General features: G+C 45.3%; 4 protein-coding genes, 1 non-coding gene and 1 pseudogene across 8 annotated transcripts; 1 reads left to right on the top strand and 5 right to left on the bottom strand.

The window, feature by feature from the left end:
* The first annotated feature begins 2,639 nt into the window (after nucleotides 1-2,639).
* Nucleotides 2,640-5,800, top strand: LOC120657264 (tRNA (carboxymethyluridine(34)-5-O)-methyltransferase-like). Of its 4 annotated transcripts, XM_039935552.1 has the most exons (4): nucleotides 2,640-2,982; nucleotides 3,315-3,550; nucleotides 3,761-4,827; nucleotides 5,387-5,800. In XM_039935552.1, exons 3-4 carry the CDS (start codon nucleotides 3,770-3,772, stop codon nucleotides 5,469-5,471), a joined length of 1,143 nt encoding a protein of 380 aa, XP_039791486.1. In that variant the 5' UTR covers nucleotides 2,640-2,982; nucleotides 3,315-3,550; nucleotides 3,761-3,769; the 3' UTR covers nucleotides 5,472-5,800. The 4 variants fall into 4 exon arrangements, with proteins under 4 accessions (XP_039791486.1, XP_039791484.1, XP_039791487.1 ...); XM_039935550.1 differs by having other exon boundaries at nucleotides 2,645-2,982; nucleotides 3,315-4,827; XM_039935553.1 differs by lacking the exon at nucleotides 3,315-3,550 and having other exon boundaries at nucleotides 2,649-2,982.
* A 126-nt stretch (nucleotides 5,801-5,926) lies between these two features.
* Nucleotides 5,927-8,327, bottom strand: LOC120657262 (pentatricopeptide repeat-containing protein PPR5, chloroplastic-like). The gene is made up of 2 exons (XM_039935549.1): nucleotides 7,846-8,327; nucleotides 5,927-7,384 (listed from the first exon to the last, which is right to left on the bottom strand). Exons 1-2 carry the CDS (start codon nucleotides 8,164-8,166, stop codon nucleotides 6,206-6,208), a joined length of 1,500 nt encoding a protein of 499 aa, XP_039791483.1. The 5' UTR covers nucleotides 8,167-8,327; the 3' UTR covers nucleotides 5,927-6,205.
* Nucleotides 8,328-8,454: 127 nt separating this feature from the next.
* Nucleotides 8,455-8,526, bottom strand: TRNAW-CCA. Its single transcript has one exon. It is a non-coding gene; the product is annotated as a tRNA-Trp (tRNA).
* A 502-nt stretch (nucleotides 8,527-9,028) lies between these two features.
* Nucleotides 9,029-10,661, bottom strand: LOC120657265 (ATP synthase delta chain, chloroplastic-like). The gene is made up of 2 exons (XM_039935555.1): nucleotides 9,803-10,661; nucleotides 9,029-9,252 (listed from the first exon to the last, which is right to left on the bottom strand). Exon 1 carries the CDS (start codon nucleotides 10,576-10,578, stop codon nucleotides 9,841-9,843), a length of 738 nt encoding a protein of 245 aa, XP_039791489.1. The 5' UTR covers nucleotides 10,579-10,661; the 3' UTR covers nucleotides 9,029-9,252; nucleotides 9,803-9,840.
* A 3,131-nt stretch (nucleotides 10,662-13,792) lies between these two features.
* On the bottom strand, nucleotides 13,793-15,479 carry LOC120657258 (annotated as a pseudogene).
* Nucleotides 15,480-16,170: 691 nt separating this feature from the next.
* Nucleotides 16,171-19,608, bottom strand: LOC120657260. The gene has a single exon (XM_039935547.1). The coding sequence runs from the start codon at nucleotides 19,542-19,544 to the stop codon at nucleotides 18,834-18,836; it is 711 nt and encodes a 236-aa protein (XP_039791481.1). The 5' UTR covers nucleotides 19,545-19,608; the 3' UTR covers nucleotides 16,171-18,833.
* Nucleotides 19,609-20,276: the final 668 nt, after the last annotated feature.

Genomic DNA, 20,276 nt, shown 5'->3' with positions numbered 1-20,276 from the left:
TACTTGAGCTAGTGACTTAGAGTCCCAATACCTTTGCAAATCTATCCTTGGATCCTCAAGTCACTCCAATAAGATATTTGATGCATTGCATCGCTTCTCACAATAAAGGTTGGATATGATTCTTCGAACACCCCACGGATACTAGTACTTCACCTTAACATTTCGCACACATGGTGAGCCGACGCTCCACCAAAGCTGGCTTAGTCCCTCGCATTAGTCATCTCGATTGGTTTCTTCATCACTTACCCTTGCCATGTTGAGTTAAGCTTTGCACACCAACAATGAGTTCCATATTCCACTCTCATATCTTTATTTCTTTGTCTTGCGTTGTAATCATGAATGATAACCATATTTCACGCATTGCAAGCTTCCATAAATAAGACCAATATTTCTAGCTCACAAGTGTATGTCTCCTTTTATTTTTATTAACCTATGAAGTCTTGCAATAATGCTTTCAACAATTTGTATTTCAAATGTGCCAAACCATGAATAGAGACCATTTGATAATATTTCATGAATACTTGTCTTTTGCTTTCCTTCATAATATGCTTGACTTTCAACAATAAGCTTCTCTTTTATTTGATTCTTTTTCACATGAGTCAATGCATAAATGATATACAAATAAGTCCCTGCTCATGATATCTCAAATAAAGTGTTAGTCCTTTAATCATATTTGTCATTCAATTTACCAAAACTCATTAGGGGCCTAGATGCACTTTCAAACTCACGTAACTTCGTGTAAATTTATCACAAAAGCCTGACACTCCAACTTTTTTAGTTTTTGGACCAGTGTGTTGAAAGTAGCCCGTATTTCTCCACTACAAGATCATACCAGAGAGGTGGCAGAGCACTTCTATCGAGAGAAAATAAAGGTTCGCACAAATGAAAGTTTATATCTTCTAAATTGAAGATTCAAATTGAAATCCTATTACACCGGTGGATTTTTAATTAAAAGCTCAGATTTTATTTTATACAAAATATGAGCACGGTCAAATTTCTTTTAAATGAATTAGTACATAATACAAAATTATTAAAAGAAAGTAAAATGTACTATCTAACCAAATGAATAGCCTAAACAAATATTATTAATCTGGGAACATAATATAATTAGATTTATAAGAAATATAATTAGAACTGATTTTTTTGTTGCATCGCAGATGAGAACAAAATTCTTTCCATTTTTTACAATGGAACAAATTTTAAAATTTGTTGCATCCAGTTGGACTATCGGATCGAATTGTTCCATTGGAATAAAAATTAGAATTTATTCAATTGGATCCGACAGCACCATTGAAATAAATTGTTACATGGTAACAAATGGAACAAATTGTTCCATCGGAACAATTATTGAAATTTCTTCAATTGGATCCAATTTTACCACTGGAAAAAATGTTTAATGTGTCTGCTAGATATGAGAAAACACATGAAGCTTTCACATGAACATATAATATATATAACCTATGAAAAAAAGTAAATTAAATCTATAGATTTAGTGTGTGAATATAAGGAAAGAATGAAACTAGGATAGTAAAATAAGAGCATAGATGAAAAAAGAATGGGTAAGAATAATAGAAAAAAGAGAATAAGAATTTAAACGTTAGATAGGTTAAGGATTAAAAAAGGAATATAATGTATAAAAAATATAAAAGACACTAACTAAAAAGAAAAGAAAAGAATACATGAAGATTAGAAGTGGAAGAGATAAAAGAGAGCATGGAACACAAAAAATAGGACTGTGAAGAACTAGAAAATAAAATATGAGGAAGAAATAGAATATAATGGTGTAAATAAAATTTGATTTGAAGGAACAATTGTTTTTGATTTGCAATAAATTATTCCAGCTATATAAAAGAAATATTTTACCATTTTATCCAACATAGTCAAGTTTACTATAGTTTTGAAGATCTCATTGTAAAAAATACAATGGCGCAATCAAAATTTAATTCAAATACTTCATTTGAAAACTTCATTCTTTTCCACTGTAGCTTCGTTTTGCACGGAAGCGAATGCCCATCACTCTGTTAGTTGGCTTGTCAGCCAGCCAGCCAGCAGTGTTTGTCTCGCATACCAAATCAGCATCAACCACCAGCCACCAGCCATAGCCAAGCAAACAGAATGATATTTTTCTCTTTTGCAGTTTTGCCCATGAACTACATCAGTTGCACAGTATTGTATGTGGGCCATTCAACTAATCATGGGCTAGGGCCTAGGAGTTAATTTAAAAGCTAAAAACGCGAGTGTGTGGAGGTACTGTCTTTCTGCGACGCTTTGGATTCTAATCTCCAGCTTCTAGTATTAGCGTCAAAGATAGGATTCCAAAGACAAACATATCATAAACCTTAATCAAGATGTACATATGTATGGATATTTTTGGTGGACGGTGTATAAAATCCTTTTTATATCAAGAAGTAAAAGGCAGCATTCAACTGAATATCCATTATTTTTATCAAAAGAATCTATCTATATATACTCTATGTACATAATTAAAAAAACAAAAATGATACAACCAAACGGGCTCCTATAGTCGCAATCTCTCATTTAGCCCCAAAACTTGCTGCAGCCCACCTCCCATGCCCCACCTCCGGGCCACATAGGCACACACGGCCCAAAATCCATCTTCCAGACCGGCGCCACCCTCCTGGCCTCCCGTCTCCCGATTGCACAGTGCCTCGCCGAGTCGCCGTCTGCCCTAGCTTGCCGTAGGCTGCCGTCGCCCCCGCCGGGCGCCGCCTTGCGCACCCAGCTGCCAGCGGCCAGCGCCCGGCCGCTCGGCGTTCGTCGCCTGCGCCCCCGCGCGCAGGACGCGCCGCGCTCGCGGCTCGAGCACACGCAAGGGCCAGGCTTCGGCCGCCTGCCGCGCGCGCCGAGCAGGCGCAGCCGCACAGGGCCGCAGGGGGCAGGGCTGCCGTGCTGCACAGGGCCGCCGCGCACTTGCACTCGCGCCAGGGCAGAGCAGGAAGCCAGCCTGAGAAGTGAACCAAGGTGATTTACGTGAAAATATGTCATTGCAATTTGTTATTACAGATTACTTTGTGAAAAAATTAGAGGATTTTTTTTCTGAAACTTGAATACCTGTTAGAATTTTATGCTCTATTTATTTCAGATGTTACCACTTTGGTATTTGGTCTTTTAGTGCATCTATTATCTATGTGTTGAACAATTTCAAGTAATGAACAATTTATGTTGTCGGTACTCAATTATGTGCAATAAATATGTACTTTAGGTTGTAAATTTTTTACACCATATGAAATTTTGAATACCCATCTCCCAGATCCTGGACCCGCCCCTGACTAACTTCGATTTTTTTTTGCAAGAATTATCGGGTGTACATGTGTAACCCATGTCCTATGCTGGGTCCGCCCCTGTCGGGTGGCTGCTTGCAGTACCTTCCCTTCACTGGCCGCTGTGCTGTGAGCTGTGTCGGATCAGTTTGAATCTAAATCTTCCAACTTCTTGTGATGGCTTACTGATCCAATCCCAGTGAATACATGGTCCAGTCCACTCTAGATGGGGTTAATCCTTATTTTTTGTAAAGCTAGTTTATCTGAAGGTCTGAACCATAGCAACTCTATTGTTACAATTCCTTCAAAAAAAAATTTGTTACTATTGCCGCATGATGGTACTCTTCTCCCCGACTGTCTTATCAGTTGACCGCCATTGTTGAACCAAAGCTAAACTGCTTTTTATTAATAATTTTATCTTTTAATCAAATTGGATGCACCAGCAAACTGGTTAGGCTAATTCGTATATCTTTTCACAGAGGGCTTGTATGATACAGATATTTTCGGGGATAACAGCAAGAAACTTTCATAGAACTATACATGCTTCTAATCTGTATACTATAAGCTTTCGGCACAAAATTTGTTTTTGCTGGAAGCCGATGTATCAACATATTACCACCAACAATTCAATGAGGCCAAATGATTTGATTGGGGCTCAGGACAGGGTGTCTGCTGAAGGAAATCGCAATTGCTCCTCAAGTGTTCAGTCCACTCCAGAAATTGAGAAGAAGTATGTGCACAATGTCTATGATGCCATAGCTCCTCATTTTAGCGCAACAAGATTTGCTAAATGGCCCAAGGTGGCAGAATTCTTGAATTCCCTGGGGTCAGGGTCGGTTGTACTGGATGCTGGCTGCGGTAATGGCAAGTATTTGGGCTTCAACCCCGATTGTTTCTTCATAGGATGTGATATAAGCCCTCCGCTTATTGAGATATGTGCTGGGAGAGGACATGAGGTGTTGGTCGCTGATGCTGTCAACCTCCCGTACAGGGATAATTTTGGTGACGCGGCGATTTCAATTGCTGTGTTGCATCATCTAAGTACTGATGATAGGCGGAGGAAGGCCATAGAAGAGCTAATCCGTGTAGTCCGGAGAGGTGGTCTGGTTCTCATCACAGTCTGGGCTAGGGAGCAGGAAGACAAGTCACTGCTCAACAAGTGGACTCCCCTCTGTGAGAAGTACACTGAAGAGTGGGTTGATCAGAGCAGTCCTCCAGTACGTAGTCAATCTGCAAGTCTTCTGGAAAGCATTGCAGAAACTGATGAAGATGCTGGTTTAATGAAGCAAGCAGATGATAGATTGAAAAAATGTCATGATGGCGTTGAGGATAAGACCATTACAGCCTGTAGTAATTCAAATGCTGATAAGAATGAGAAAAACCAGCAGGAATACTTTGTCCCGTGGCATCTACCATTTCACCGAGCTGAAATTGGTGGTGCATCTGCTGCTGCTCTTGAGAAGGGATTTGCAAAGAAAGATGAGAAGAAGGGCACGGTGGTCTACAATCGTTATTATCATGTCTTTGTTGAAGGGGAACTTCAAAGGTAGAGTATTCTTACTCTTCATTCACACGAAGAAGTTTACTTACTGTCCCGCCTTTTGTTTTTAAGTACCTGCATAAAGTCACACCCAACATTTGTGTCACCAATACACCATAGTAGTGATGCCTCATAGAAGCTTTCCGCCTCGTGGTTTTGATTTGAGTTATTCTGCTGTTTTATTTGCGATTCTATTGTCTTGATCAATATCAATATGTTTGTTAGTTGCAAAAGGCCGGAAAAAAAAGGAATGGCTAAAAAGAGTGACACCACCTGTTAAAAGCAGTTTGATGACATTGACATTTTGGCTGGCTGTCTTGTACTCTTTTATTGAACCTTTGTTGATTAGAGGTAATCCGTAAAGGCTACCTTTATACTTCTATGGCATTCAGATCGCTACCTGTCACGTTGATTGTCTTATCAGGGTTGTAAACGCAAATGTCATTGCAGAAACAGAATATGCCGCTTGCACTTCATAAGCATGTATTACTTTCATTTTGCTGTATGCCTGTATCTCAGTTCTTTTCATTTGGAATATCTCATATCATTAACTTCTTAATTTCAGATTAGTCTCTGGAATAAAGAGTGCTGCTATTGTTGACCAGTTCTATGACAAATCCAACTGGTGCATTGTTGTCGAGAAGCTTTGAGCTGCAGGGAAAGGGCTGGCAGAAGAAGTCATCTGATGCTGGTATTTATGGGAACCTCAGTGGTAGGCGAGCTCACTGTTTTAAGCTCGAAATGTCTGAGGCTGGCCGCTGATGCAAACAACCTTTTGTTCGATACTTAACGAGTGTTTGCCTGTTCAGCATCGCAATTTTTAAGTCTTATGTTACGTCAGATTGCCCAATATTTTGAGGGCCATCTGAGCTTGTAGAATTTTTTCTGTCGTTCTTAATGACGTTGTGAATGATTGCTACTGTTTTTCTATATGAATTTCGGTTCTTTCACGTAAAATGCAGCCTGGCGTTTGAACTCTCGCATGGTGGACATGTTACGCATCAGTTTTGGTACCTGTGTTTCACATAAGCGAACATTCTCTGAAGTAATGTGCGGCGCATGCATGCCATTCCAGTTCCCAGTTTTATGTCAGCAATGACAGACCTGTAATAAACGAAGGGTAGTAGAATACAGACAACATGAATTCTATTGATGTCCAATGACCAACTCGAAGCAAAAATTTCTAAGCTGATATAACCACGGAATTAGTGTACAAGCAGATTTTGCCGAAGCACGAAAGATGTAAGCATGCATGGATAGGGAAGAGGAACATCAGAGCAACTGCCCGCATAGCTCAAAGTACACTATTAACAGTTTCTGGTGTAGATCGAATTTGTTCTTTTCTGATGTCAGACAGTTTGACGAGCTTCTTCAAACCGACCGCCTATGTAGCAGCTACTTGCCAAACGCTTACATTTGGCTTGATAGAAGCAGCTGTTTCTGAATCACCTGCAGAATTTGCACTTGGCTTGCTTGCATTGTTTGCGGCTGATGATGTCCTGGGTTTCCTCTCAGAGTCAGAGGTGCCAAATGCTTCCAAAGCGTCCAGGAAGAACTTTTTATTCGGAACGATCCCCTGCTTATTCATTCTCTTGAGCAACTTCTGCACAAGTACCTTATCATTTACCTTGGTGTAGGCCTTGTAGAGCAGCTTGTATGTGGAACCACTGGGCACAACACCTTTCTGAAGTGCAGTATCCAGCAGCCGATCTGCTTCTGTGTGCAAGCCGTTCACGCAGTAGGCATCAAGCATCGCGTTCAATGAAGACAGGTGTACTTTGTTTTGTGAGTTGACAAGCTCATCAAATATCTGCCGGGCCCTTGAGACACAATCGCAATGTGCATACATCATGATGAGGCATTCCTGCGTCACATAGTTTGGTTTGAATCCCAGTTCCTCCATCTTCCCAAGCACAGATTCTGCTTTCTCCTGGAGCCTTGCTTTCCCATAATTTGTTATCATGGAATTAAACGTTGGGTGGGTAGGCCTCTCGTTTGACCGCAGTAGGCTCTTGAACACCTGCTCCATTTTATCGAATGTCTGCTTTCGTCCATATGAATCTATGAGTATATTGAACGTGATCACATCTGGACGGCATTGCTTGCTCTTCATCCGCAGCAGCACAGATTCCATCTCTTTGATCATGCCATTCTTCCCATATGCGTCAATCACTCCATTATAAGTGTATATATCAGGAGAGACTATACTTTCATCCAGATCCTTGAACAAGATGTCTACCTGCTTTGTATCACCAGCCTGAGCAAAAGCTCTTAAAAGAATGTTGTATGTCACAATCGATGGTTGGCATCTCTCTATACACTTCATCTTCTCAAAATACCCAAGAGCTTTCGCCAAAGCTTTACTCTTATCTCGGGAATGCAGATGCGCACCGATAAGAGAGTTATACACAGAAGTGTCTGGCTTGCACCCGCTGTTCCGCATCTGAGAGAACAGCCACATTGCCATACGTATCTGGCCTTTCCTTCCCATTACTGATATTAACTTGGAGTAGATGCCATTGTCAGCAACATACCACCTTTGTTTCTGCATCCATCTGAAAACCTAGCAAAATACGACAATATGGAATCAGTAGTAAAAAAAAAGTTAGCAACATACCACCTTTGTTTCTGCATCCATCTGAAAACCTAGCAAAATACGACAATATGGAATCAGTAGTTAAACTAAAATATGGCTAAATGATTCTGTGATTATATTGGTGTTCACAGAGAATCAGTGAAGGGCATAGAAAAGAATGCCACCCGTGGTAAGATTCAGCAGCTAAATAGCATGGAGAAGTGCAGTCCTTCGTTCTCTGGGAGGATCTGATGGGTACTGGAATCATCTTCATAGATAAATTAGAACAAGTATACCACCCACATACAGGGGGAAACAGTGGTTCATGTATCATCATGAGTTCATGACCCACAGACCAATCCTAACTTTCTAACTCAAGATTTGCAATGCTCAAGTTTCCACAATAACTCCAGGAGTAATATACATGAGTACATGACTCATGTGCTGACCTCGAGACACTGGAGCCATGCGTCGCGGCGGCCGAGCTCCTCGAAGAGGAGGAAGCAGTGCTCGGTGCGGACCACCCGCACGTGCCGGTCCAGTACCGGGACCAGCCGCTCCTTGCCGCCGCCCGTCCTCCGCAGAAGCGAGCGCACCAGCTCTGACGCCTCAGCCGCCTCGTCCACCCCCTCCGCCGCCGCGGCGCCCGCGCCCCGCCGCTTGCTCCTGGCCGCCAGCGCCACAAGGCGCGCGGCGGCGCCCGCGCCTTGGCTCGGTGACGACGGGTGGCGCTGCGGCCATGGTCTCGATGTGCTCGAGTAGGCGAGCATCGGGTTGGATCGAAGGAAGGGTAGGACTAATCTCGCATTGGATTGCGCTGTGGTTGCACAACTGCGCTGGCGGGTAATGGCAAATTGCGATAGCTCGCAGCGCCGGGAGGGGAGGGGGCTCTGGGTTGGCCGGTTGGGCTGAGCGGGGAGAAAAGGGTATAGCCAGATAGCGGAGGAGGCGGGTTTTCAGTGGAATGCGAACGGTTGAGATCGATGGATGGACGGCCGAGATTAGAGGAATTATGGGAAAATTAGGCAAAAAATGAAGATCCGTTTGGACCGGGGGTTTGAACCCGACGTGAATCGAACACGCAACCTTCTGATCTGGAGTCAGACGCGCTACCATTGCGCCACGGATCCTTGGTGTCAGGTGTCCATAATCAACTTATTAATTGAGTACTATACTGTAGGCCAACGAACCGTTACTGTAGCAGTAGCGTCCCCGCGTTCAAACTCGCGATTGTTTGTGGAATTGCTGCGTTAGGCATGTATGTACTTCACAGCGTGCAAGGGAACATCCGAATGTGTCCCAAGTCTCACTGTGACTCTATTCACTGGCAAGTTTCGTGCACGCCTTCGTCGTTAGGTCAGTGTTGCAGCAAACGAAGTCACCAACCACGGTGCGAGGGGAACACGAGTGACCGAATTGCCGCCGCGCCCGCTGTGCAAAACTGGGTAGTTTCAAACAAACATATAAGCACCACAGTGAGCACCTGATGCATTTTTTTGGGCAAAGTCACGGAGCGCAAGGCAGCAAGCAGAGGCGACATGAATCCCGCCACTCTTGTATGGCATTCAGGTTGCTACCTGTCACTTTGAGCTATACTATTCCCCAATCCGCAGCACTATCATCGGGTATGTATTTGAGAGGGGAAGAGAAAACTCAGCTATATTTGAGTGTTTTAAACATATTACAGTGTCAACCGCAAAAATAGGAGGAAAAGAATTACATACGTTCCCAGTCAAAAAAATGGAAAGAGAAATCCAGAAAAAAACTGTCCGTCCGTATGTATTTGAGCCACCACCATTGATCTGCAGGTTCGACGGGGAAGAAGACCAACATGGCAACATCCCAGAGAGTAGCGGCTGCAAAGATGAATAACCACTTCAAATTTAGATTGGCAATCGGCAAAAATTAAATTTACAGTTCTGCAGCTCAAGAACAGTTGGGTGCAAGTCTGGAAGATCCGAGTTAGGCAATTGGGGCATTTGTGTTTGTATGATCTGAATTACTCTACTCGTTTAGGCATTCTGATTTCTGAACCTTAATCTTCCTTCCCACCTAACGTGTGTAATCACATCACACCTAGCGTTCATTGAAGCTAAAAGCTACTTATGTTTACAAATCAACACCATGATTATGTCAAGGCTCTGCACAAAATCATGACATTTTCATCATTTCCACCACTTTCTCTACTTTAGAACCAATTTTAGGTAGTTTCTTCCTTGGATGTCTCAACTGAAGTCTGAAATATGAAAGAACATCTATCAACATTGCGGATATGACACAGAACCAAGCTATACACTTTGTCTTCAAATTATGCACAATGCTAGGAAGCCAAGACAACTCATTCATCACTCATTCAATCAGAGAATGATACAGAAAAAGAGCAGGGGCAGAGGCAACAGGATGGACCTAGGCTTCAAGGGCGAGGGTTGACGCCTAAAGCCGGATCAGACTTCGAGGGCGACGGAGGGCAACTCGAACTCTGAGGCGATCTCCTCAATCTGCTTCCGGACGCTCATGTCGATGAAGTTGGATCCGTCGCGGCCGTACTGCACGGTGAAGCCGGCGATGAGGTCCGGGTCGAGCTGCGTCTTGAGGCGGACGTTCTGGGCGCCGGTCATCTTCTGGACGTGCTGCGCGATCTGCGCGAGGTCCTTGGACTCGAGCTGCACGACGGAGGTGACGGTGGCGACCTCGGTGCCGCTGAGCGCGTTGTAGACGTTCTCGAACTCGGCGACGATCTGCGGCACGATCCCCGCGCGGAAGTTGTCGACGACGACGTTGAGGAAGTTGACGACGTGCGGCTGCAGCTCGGACGACTTGGCGATCTCGTCGATGAGCTGGGACTTCACATCGCGCGGCACGGTGGGGTTGTCGAAGAACTCGGCGACGGCCTCGTCGGCGAAGATCTTCTCCAGCTTCTCCAAGTCGGACACGGTCTGCTCGAGGGTTCCGTTCTCGGCGGCCACCTCGGACAGCGCGGTCGCGTAGCCCTCCGCCGCGGCGTCGGCCGCGGCGCGGGGCCTGGCGAGGTCCCCGCGGCGGCGGGGCGGGGCCAGGCGGAGCGAGGGGAGCCCCCGCGCGGCGCGGGCGAAGGAGGCGGACCGCGGCGCCGCGCCGGAGGAGGGGGATGCCGCGGCGGCGGCCGGGCGGAGGGTGAAGGAGGCGAGGCGTAGCGCGGCCATCGCGTCGCGGAGCGTGCGGTGGCAGTGGTGGACTCGGGGAGGGAGTGCGGCTTGGCTGGCTGGCCTGGCCTGGCTTTGGTTTGGGAAGGGCGAGGTGGGGGAGGAAGAGGGGTTTGGGGGTGGGGAGCGGACGGGCGGGATTCGGCGGTCGCCGGATCCAACGGCGGTGGGACTCGAGGGCGTGGCGTGGCCGGAGACATGTGGCCGGTGGTGGGATGAGGTGGATAAGAAACGGATGGACGGTCGTGTGCGCCAAGATAGCGGCCGCAGGGGGAATGGTTGCGGACTAGCGGTCACCGTTTCAACGCCTCGATCAGCGAACACAAACAAAAAACTAAGTCCATGAGACAGCGTGCACAAAGCTGAATTGAGCTCAAGGATTAGTCCTTTCATTTTGTTGATATGCTGTCTTAGGACCGAGCATAACAATGATGTCAGATAGCAGAGGTGTCAACCGGTGTCCTTTAGATGCACCTTCAATCATCATAAGTTCAAAATTTTATACTATGTTTTTTAAAATTAGATTTTATTTTAAAAATAATATAAAATTTTAAACTAATGATGATTGGAGCTACACCTAAGAATCATCAATTAACACTCTTATCGGACAGTATGCCCAGCTTGCCCGCATTCCAACCTAACTAGGACAGTCTTACCAATCAGCAATAATCACCATAAGGTTAACTCACTTTACTTGGCTCGAGTGCATCCTAACAACATACTCCTCTGTAGTTCTGTTTGTTTTTCAGGCTACAGTTGGTAAAGGGCAAAAGTTAGTTGTACCAATAACCCCTTGTTCCAAGACAACTTAGCGTAGCTCAGTCCTTGCCCATTTCTGAGTGAACTCACCGCACTTGCATTTCATTGGATATTCAACAAATTCCAGAATTCACCAAAAAAATAATAAAACTGTAACTTAAAAAAGATTAACCATACAGATATGATATGTCAAGATTGGTGATAAGTTAACAGGAATTCTGAATTCATACTAAGATTGATAATATGTTGCCAAGTTCATACTAAGATTGATAATATGTTGCCAAGTTCATACTAAGATTGATAATATGTTGCCAACACTCCTGCCTACTAAGTGAGATTGATAATATGTTAACAGGAATTCTGAATCCATACTAAGTACCATGAAGACTTCAGTTACATTCATAGATTAAGCAGCTATTGTGAAAGTCCTTTATCCAAACAAGAAGCAGGCAAATTTAGTAGGGTTTGTAAAGCAGGAAGGAAAGAGCATTGGGAAGCAGAATCAGGCAATCCAAATATTTCGTACTTTAGAGACATTGGCCCTATTTGGTTTGTGCTACGCTAGTCATTGGCACAACTTTGACAGCTAATTAAAGATTAAATAAAGTCAGTTTATAAAACTGACTCCACAACCCCTGCGCTACTTCACGAGATGAATCTAATGAGGCCTTTGATCGTACGAGTAGATGATGATTACTGTAGCACTGCTGTATCTAATCATGAATTAATTACCATTATTAGATTCGTCGCGTAAATTTACATTCATCCGTGAAGAGGTTTTGCAAATAGACGTCATTTAATACTTTATACATGCAAGATTCTCTTATAGCGCTAGGAGCTGTAGCGCAAAACAAACAAGGCCATTAAGGTGTAGGCTTGATTTGAACACATGATTTGTAATCAAGACACCAGAAAGCCAAACTGAAGTGAGCATGTTTTAACATGTCAATGTATCAACACAGTTTGTTACCCGAGGTCTAGGAACCACTCTATGAATATATTGTCGAGGCAGAAACTACATTGTGCATGCCAATGTTTGTTTCACAAGCCCCTTCGCCTTCAGAACCTTTATGAAATATTGCCGAGGCGGTTCTGTGTGCTATTATTGAAGAGCATCGCCGGTCTGCGCACGATGAACCAAGGATGGATCCCATCCAACCTCAACCTTCAGGAGCTCCACCATGCCGCGAGTGGGTGCGTCCACGTCAGGTCGACAGAGGATTGGGGTGGGGTAGTCGATTGTTTCGACGGAAAGTGATCGGCGGGTGGGAGAGTTGCGGCGGCGGACTGCCGGATTGTGTCTTTCGCGGTGGCCGGAGGTGTGGAGGTCTGGAGGGGCGCAACTGAACAAAAGGAGGGTGTGAATTGGTCCCGAAGACCCGACTCCAGACGCCTAATTATGCTGATCATTTCTGTAGTACGGTACAAATCAGTCGAGGCAAGTTTGTGCATAAGAAGTTGGGTTGCCTGAAATATTTTAACTGACTAGAACAGGCTGCTTCCTGTTTCCTTTCAGGCCATAAATCCTCATTGTTTCGACAAATAATCCAAAAGAGCAACGAGTACTAACCACACACGGTCTCAACTCCTTTGCATTCCTCCAAGGCTCCAACAAGAACGAAGAAGATAAATAATTTCAGGGTCGTTATCCAGGAGAGATACAAGCAGTTCTGTTAAATGGAAAACATGGCAACACCGCAAGAGTGCATACCGCTTAGCTGACAACATGAGCCACAGCGCGAGTGGCTTTGCGTTTCTGTTACATGACGAAACGAGAAGCTCGGGCAGCGCTTAGCACTTCAGCAGACCACACCCGGAGTTCGCCCACAAGTCCACAACGAGCACTCACGCTGCTACACAGCACCCTCACCCCATGTTTTCATCATTCATTCTAGGTTACTTTAACTAAAGTTTCCACATAAATTATTTTCTGTTCTTTTTCAAACCATATCCCCTCTTATCCTTAACCTAACGGAACAGGAAAAAAAAGGCAACTACCTTTCACAGCTCCTCTAATCCTTTGCATCCTTTCAAAATTTTAAATCCCTTATGCACCCAACCAAACCATATCTCATTAAATGATGTTCCTGGTTGATGACGTTTCCAAACAAGCAAAATGGGATCAATGTTTCACTGAAATGGAAATTTAACTAACCCAAGTACTCATCATTCATCCCAGGTTATCTTAGCCCAGGTTTAAGTTTTTCCAAATAATGCCAGGAGCTCTGCCTTGCATTATAGAATGAAAGAATTACAACTATGGAAAGTAGTCCCAGAAAAAGGATGGAAACAGGAGTCGAAACAGCCCTTTGAGCTATAACAACAGCAATTCTAACTCAAGAACAACAGTGGCAACAAGAACAAGCATTGAGCTGGAAAGCTGGTGCATGTCAGTAGCTATTGTTGCAGTCTAAATGTTAAACTAAAGTTCCAAGAAAGCAATAAAGCAAGTCGCTTCACAAAGAAGGATATTTCTTTTAATTTTTTTGAGAGAGACACACAGAAGGGGCAAGCCCCTACTGGTTATATATAAATAAATAAACAAAAGCAATAGCCATTACAAATAAGAAGGGGGGAAAAGGAAAACAAGAAGGATATTTCTACAGAACTGATAGCGATGAGCAGTGTTACATTTCGAAAATCGAAATTCATAAGGCGTGTTGACTGCATACTACAGTCTACATAGCAGAAAGTTCACATCTATGAATCGGCAGCCATATACTAACTTAGCAGGGAGCCAAACTTAGTTCTTTGAAATGCCTCAGAGATATCAGCACACAAGCATGATAACAGAATGAGTAGTCTGATAACCAGATATCCTATCTAAAGCGAAAAGGCTGTAACATCTTACCGCATCAACAGGTTACAGGTATCAACTTGCAAGGCCGAATTGATATCCAACAGTTCTAGTTTAGCATCTCACAGTTATAGTTCAGTGGCTACTTGGTCTCTGCAAGCAGCAGCGTAAGCTTCAATGAGCCCTGGAACACTTTTGTTATAAGGGAGAAGGAACTTTTCCAGAAAACTCTCCTCTGTTATATTAACTGCATAGTAAAAGCTAATCTCTTTGCTCAGAAACCCCTTTGCCTTCAGAATCCTTAAGACACAATGCCGGGGCATTAGCCGCCCCTCAATGCTATAACCGAGCAGTGCTGGTCTGTGAAAGATGTACGAAGGTTCCAATCCAACCTCCGCCTTCAGAAACTCAACTGCGCGCCCTATCTTACTCTCTGAACGTGATAGAACTGCTGGCATCTTGCGCACCAGATTGCCCAGATCGGCCTCAGAGCATCCCATAACCTTCTTCAGGAAACTGAGCTTCGCATTGAGCCTCCCAGCATTTAAGCTGTAGAGGATGGGCATGACGTGCTTGAAATTCACAGAATTGCGTGGAACGCCGAGCTCCTCAGCACGCGCTGCAATTTCCTTCACACGCTGTGGCTGCGCTAGGAGCATCCTCGACTTGATCAAAAAGTGCTTGCCAATATCATCGTCAGTTAGGCCACACTGGTGCAGGAATGCTATGTTGGGCCTGACAACAGTCTCAACGTCTGAACGGAGGAGGTAGCGGGTCCTGATTAGGGCGGAGTGCACCCTGTCGTAGGATCCCAAAAACGAGAGGTGGAACGAGAGCCGGGAGATCTTGACAGGGCTAAATAAGACTTCAGGGTTGACGCCTTGACGGTGATCAGACGGGAGATCTGGGGGGAGGGGAGAGGCCGATTTCGCTGAGCTGGGCGATGCGGGGGGTCAGTGTTCCGTCCACCTTGGAGCAGAGGAGCCCCGGGCAGCTGACGACCGCCGTGGCGACGTCAGCTTCGGCGAGGCCGATGCCGGCAAGGAAGGCGCGCACGGCGTCTGGCTTGACGGGGGACTTGAGGTGGGGGAGGTATTTCGAGACATCCCGGGCTTGCGCTGGCGTGAGGCCGCAGCTGGAGACGAGGTAGTCCTCGGCGAGGAATCCGGCGGGCGGTGTGGCGGCGGCGGCGGTGGATAGGGAGAGGCGGCGGAGGGAGGCGGCTGGGAGTGGGGCGGCCGCGCGGAGGGCGGAGAGGAGGCGCTGTTTGAGGGTGAGCATTTCCACGGCGGCGCCGCTCGCGTGTGCCCGGCCCCGATATTTGCCAGCTCGTTTGGGCCGGACTGTTTCGGCGGAAGCGGCAGGGTAGGTACCGTAGTATGCCGTACCAAAATTCAGAAACGCCCGGCTTTCTCCCCTCTTCAGTATGCACACGGTGAAGCTTGAGAAGCACGGTAAACAAATCCAGAACAACATGTATGCCAACTCTAAACCAAAACAAGGGATGTTAATCATAGTTAGTAGCCACGTAAAAGAAAAGTTGTCCTTTTGAACCGAACTAGTTTGCAACTGCTGCTAGCCCTGCTACAAAAGAACATAGATATGAAAGGTTATACCTATATGCAGCAGATATTTGAACTTCCTGTTCCTGCATATATACAACAGAGTCAGCGCCTCAGAGCAGGAGCATCAGCTGCAAACCTTTCAAACTTGCACATTTTGCATTATCCAGGAAAAAAAAACTAGCATAGTTTGCCACAGCTGCAGCACGGACCTGCACTATTTGACTCTTCAATCTTGCAGAAGCAAGCATCTGTCCATCAAGTGTGAAAACATTCAGGACTGCAGGTAAGTTAATAACCATGGTTACCTTGCTTTCTGACTAAGTGACTATCCTACTTGTGAAGCAACCGATAAACATCTGAGTTTTTTTTTTCAATTGCACCCAACCCTTATCAGATCTGAATAATAAGCAGTTGAAGTTCATCATGAACCCTTAGCATGAGCATAGCATTCTCCAAGACAGAGACCATACATGAAAATTCAAGCAACTGCTCAGAAAGAAAAAAAAAGTAGCAAGTATATAACACAAGTGTGCCAGTACATATTGAAAAAATTCAATGGAATACTCAGTCGACATACCATGCCTAACTACAGCCCTGAAATGCTAGCACACTCGAGTTAATATATGCCATGTTGCGATTGAAAAGCAAATGCACTTGAAGTTTATGAAAAGGCATTCTTCTCTAGAATTCTAGATCCTTGGAATGGGAAGTATGGCGTCAACTAAAGCAGCAAAAAGGTAACAAAGTCCTAAAATGAAGAATTATTGTAAAACAATATAAGTTTATAATAGGTAGTAATTAAACCATAACAGTAGTAAAACCTATATTTGATAATATATTAATGAATTTTGTAATTAGATCCATCAGCTATGAGGTTCAGGTTAGTAAGGTACTAAGGTTCACCAAGCAAAGAGAGGAACGGTAGACAACCGATCAGGTCAAAACACATGACCTGAAAGGCTGAAACCAGATTTTACTGGAAATTCATGTAACAAGAATACAAGATTAATATATCAACCACTGGCGCCCTGGGAAAAGACTGTATTTCTTCCTTTGGCTTAAACATTTTGGTGTCAGGCGCCTAATGATCCGAAGACTATCAGTGCAAGCATAAGATTCTCCAAGAGAACATGAGTTGTGCCAAGTTCTCATTTTCTGCTGAAGCTAAACAAACCATATGTCATGAAAAAAGTACTCCATATAGATTCATACAGTTGTTCAAACAGAAGTGGAGAAGCTTCTACATAAAAGAATTACATTTTGAAACAAATATGCATACCATGCAATTCATATTGCATCATGCTGTACAAGTGGCAAAACAATCCCCTTCTGTAACTCCTGGGGGTGCAACTAATATTGTTAAAAAAAGCATCAACAGAATGGCACTTATAATTCGAGTTATAGTGAAACCTTAGGCTCAGACAAAAAAATGATACCATTACTGTTGCCGAAGTTGAGAATATATAATAAGGAATCCATAATACATAACAGCAACACATCAGTCAAATCTAAAAGATTCATTTGCTATCAAATAAGTTAGCTGCACTATAGCTAGACTAGGAGAAAAACATCCTTTATCTTTATACAGGTAGGCTGGACACAAGCCAGTAAGCTGCATGAAGCAAGAAAACTGCAACCAAGAACAAATGAAGATCTTCCAAACAAAGTACATGCTTAATCACAACATGAGTAATCAGTTCACACAAATTCCGAACTGGAGCAAGAATAGTTTAAATTTCTGGAGGCAGAATGGGCACTCAACATCTCCATTCCAAGCTCTCACTACTGGATTTCGGGAGGAACTTGCCCTGCACAAGCACAGCATAAGCACCTTCCAGCCTTGAAATAGTCACCGAGTAACATTCTATAAAACTCATTGTGAATCTCTTCTCGGACATCTTAACCACACCATAGACGTCAATATTTTTATTAACAAACCCCTTTGTCTTCAGAACTTTTAGGATATAATTCTGGGGTACCAGAACTTCATGCTAAAACCTAACAATGTTGGCCTGCGCACAATATATTCAGTGTCCAGACCAACCACCATCCTAAGGAATTCCAGTGTCACCAAGGTTGTCCTCTGATAAAGCCAGAATGGATGGCAACTTGCCAACTGCAGTGCGCACCTCGGACTCAGAGCATCCAAGAGTTTTCTTCAAGAAATCCAACTTTGCACTGATCCTCCAAGGGCTAATGTTGTAGATGGGCTCCAGGGCTTGCCTGAGCATCCCTGATCTGTGGCAAGCCGGTCACGCCAAGCTTGTCGGCACACAACACAATTTCCTTGACTCGCTCTGTTTCCAATAGGAACATCCTTGGGGCGCGCAACATGAGCCTGGCAATGTCAGAAACAGATAGGCCGCACTGCTGCAGGAACGTTATGTTGGCCTTGACCGCACCCTCGAGGTCTTGGTTTTTTTCCACAAAGGGTCACACCCAAATTTCGTTGCTTAGAAAGCAACAAAATTACAACGTAAGGTTCGGGTTCAGCCAAACACAAACAGAAGCCAAAAGCAAACAAAAAAAGGTCTCTACCCAGGGTATCTGAATGCTACTGGCCAAGTACAGAGTTGCAGAGTGCACATCAGGGTATCTGGATGTGCCAAGAATTAACCACAATTGCTGCCAGGATAGACAGTTTGTCAGCGAAGATTCAAAGGATTGGAACAAACGAACATAATCCTTCATAGCAAGCATCAGGTGGGTATTCTCCCTTTGCAAGCCGATGCATATGCATTGCCAAGGCCAGGAAGAACATCCTTATAAGGATCTATATACCTGGAGCAGAACGTCTTCTCACCAACTGTAACAATCGAGTAGAAGCTCAAATCTTTCCGGATCAATCCTTTCTCCTGGAGCACCTTCATCACGTAATTCCGGGGTGCCAGGCGGCGCTCCAGGCTGTACATCAGAATGGTGGGCCTGCCCTGGATGTACTTGGCATCAACTCCAACCACCTTGGTCAAGAACTCGTACACACGCTGAAGCTTCTCGCTGGGGGTCATCAGCACCATCGGGTTCTTTTGCACCATTGTTTCAACCTCAGCATCGGAGCACCCGAGCGTCTTGCGTATCATCTTGAGCTTTGAGGCCATCGTCTCGGGGCCGAGGCCCGCTGCGGTGCTCACCGCCTACCTGAACATAGGCAAGTTGGGCGGCACGCTGAGCTCGTCGGCGCGCACGAGGACGGCCCTGGTGACGTCCGGCTTGCAGGTGAGCAGCCTCGGGTTGGTCACGCACATATTGTTGATGTCCTGAACAGAAAACCCGCGCTCCTGAAGGAGCCGGATGTTAGTCTTGACCACCTTGTCGAGGTCGGAGAAGACGAGGCGGTTGTTACGCTTGATGATGCGGAGGAGCCTGTCGGGCGAGCCAAGGAAAGACATCCAGAAGCCGAGCTTCTCGTCGACGTTGAAGGCGCGGAAGGCGTAGGGGGAGACGCGGACGAAGCTGCGGATCTGCGCGGTGGAGAAGCCGTGACTGCGGAAGCCGTCCAAGCGGGCCCGCAGGTTGTTGTCGACGCTGCTGTTGAGGATGCGCGGGTCTTTGGTCACAAGGAGCGCGATGTCAGCCTTGGAGAGGCCGAGCGCCGGGCCGGTGAGGAAGGCGACCACGGCGTCGGCGTTGGCGGGGGATTTCCGGTGGGAGAAGCATTTGGCGGCCTTTGCGGCTTCCTCCCGGGTGAGGCCGCAGGAGGTGACGAGGTAGTTCTCCGCGGCGAAGTGGCTCGGGGAGGAGGAGGCCGCGGCTGCGGCGATGGACAGGAGGGCGCGCTGGAGGGAGAGGTGTATGGGGGAGGTGGAGCGGTGGGGGGGAAGGACATGTTTTTGGAGGCGGAGCATGGTGGCGGCGGCCGGCGGGGAGTGGGGAGGGCTGGGGATTTTGGTGCGGCCACGACGAAGTCCGACTTCGCGGTTTTTTATTTTTATATTTTTAATTTCCGTTTTTTACAAAAATATATTTTCAATTTGTAAAATTATAGAAATATACCCGGCCGCCCCGCTGCTGGGCGGCCGGGACCTGGCCACCCGGCAGCAGGAGCTTATTTGCAAAAGAAAGACGAAAAAAATTGTAGACACGTCCCTGGGGACCCGCCTCCCGGCAGCGGGGCGGCCGGCCTTTTTTTTCAATTTAGCCATTTTCGTGAAATAATTTCACATTTGATCCATTTTTGTAACTTTTTGCAGAAATAGACCCTGAGGGTCGGCGCTGTAATATGTGGCGCCGAGATAACACGTCACGACGCCGAGGTGCCACGCACGCACAAGCAATATAGTGAATTTTCGAACTTGCCTTTAATATTTTCGGACATTTTCAGGATACCCGGAGTGTGGAGTGTAAATGGACCTGAAAAGCTAAATCTAACACTAAATGTACTATATCAACGCTAATCACTACAAGCAACTACACCTAAATATACCATTAATCAGTCCTAATAATAATTAAATAGATTGCTAATCTACTGTTTCAACAAAATAATTACAACATAATATATTTATAAAATGTAGAAAATTTTAGTTACCTAAAGTCGCCGGCTTGAAAATTCGACAGGGCTTCGCCGCTTTGCCTCTCCC

This window comes from Panicum virgatum, chromosome 1N (assembly GCF_016808335.1).
Source record: "Panicum virgatum strain AP13 chromosome 1N, P.virgatum_v5, whole genome shotgun sequence".
Taxonomy (NCBI): Eukaryota; Viridiplantae; Streptophyta; class Magnoliopsida; order Poales; family Poaceae; genus Panicum; species Panicum virgatum.
Note: the sequence above shows the minus strand (reverse complement) of the source record. Positions and strands in the feature narration are given on the sequence as shown.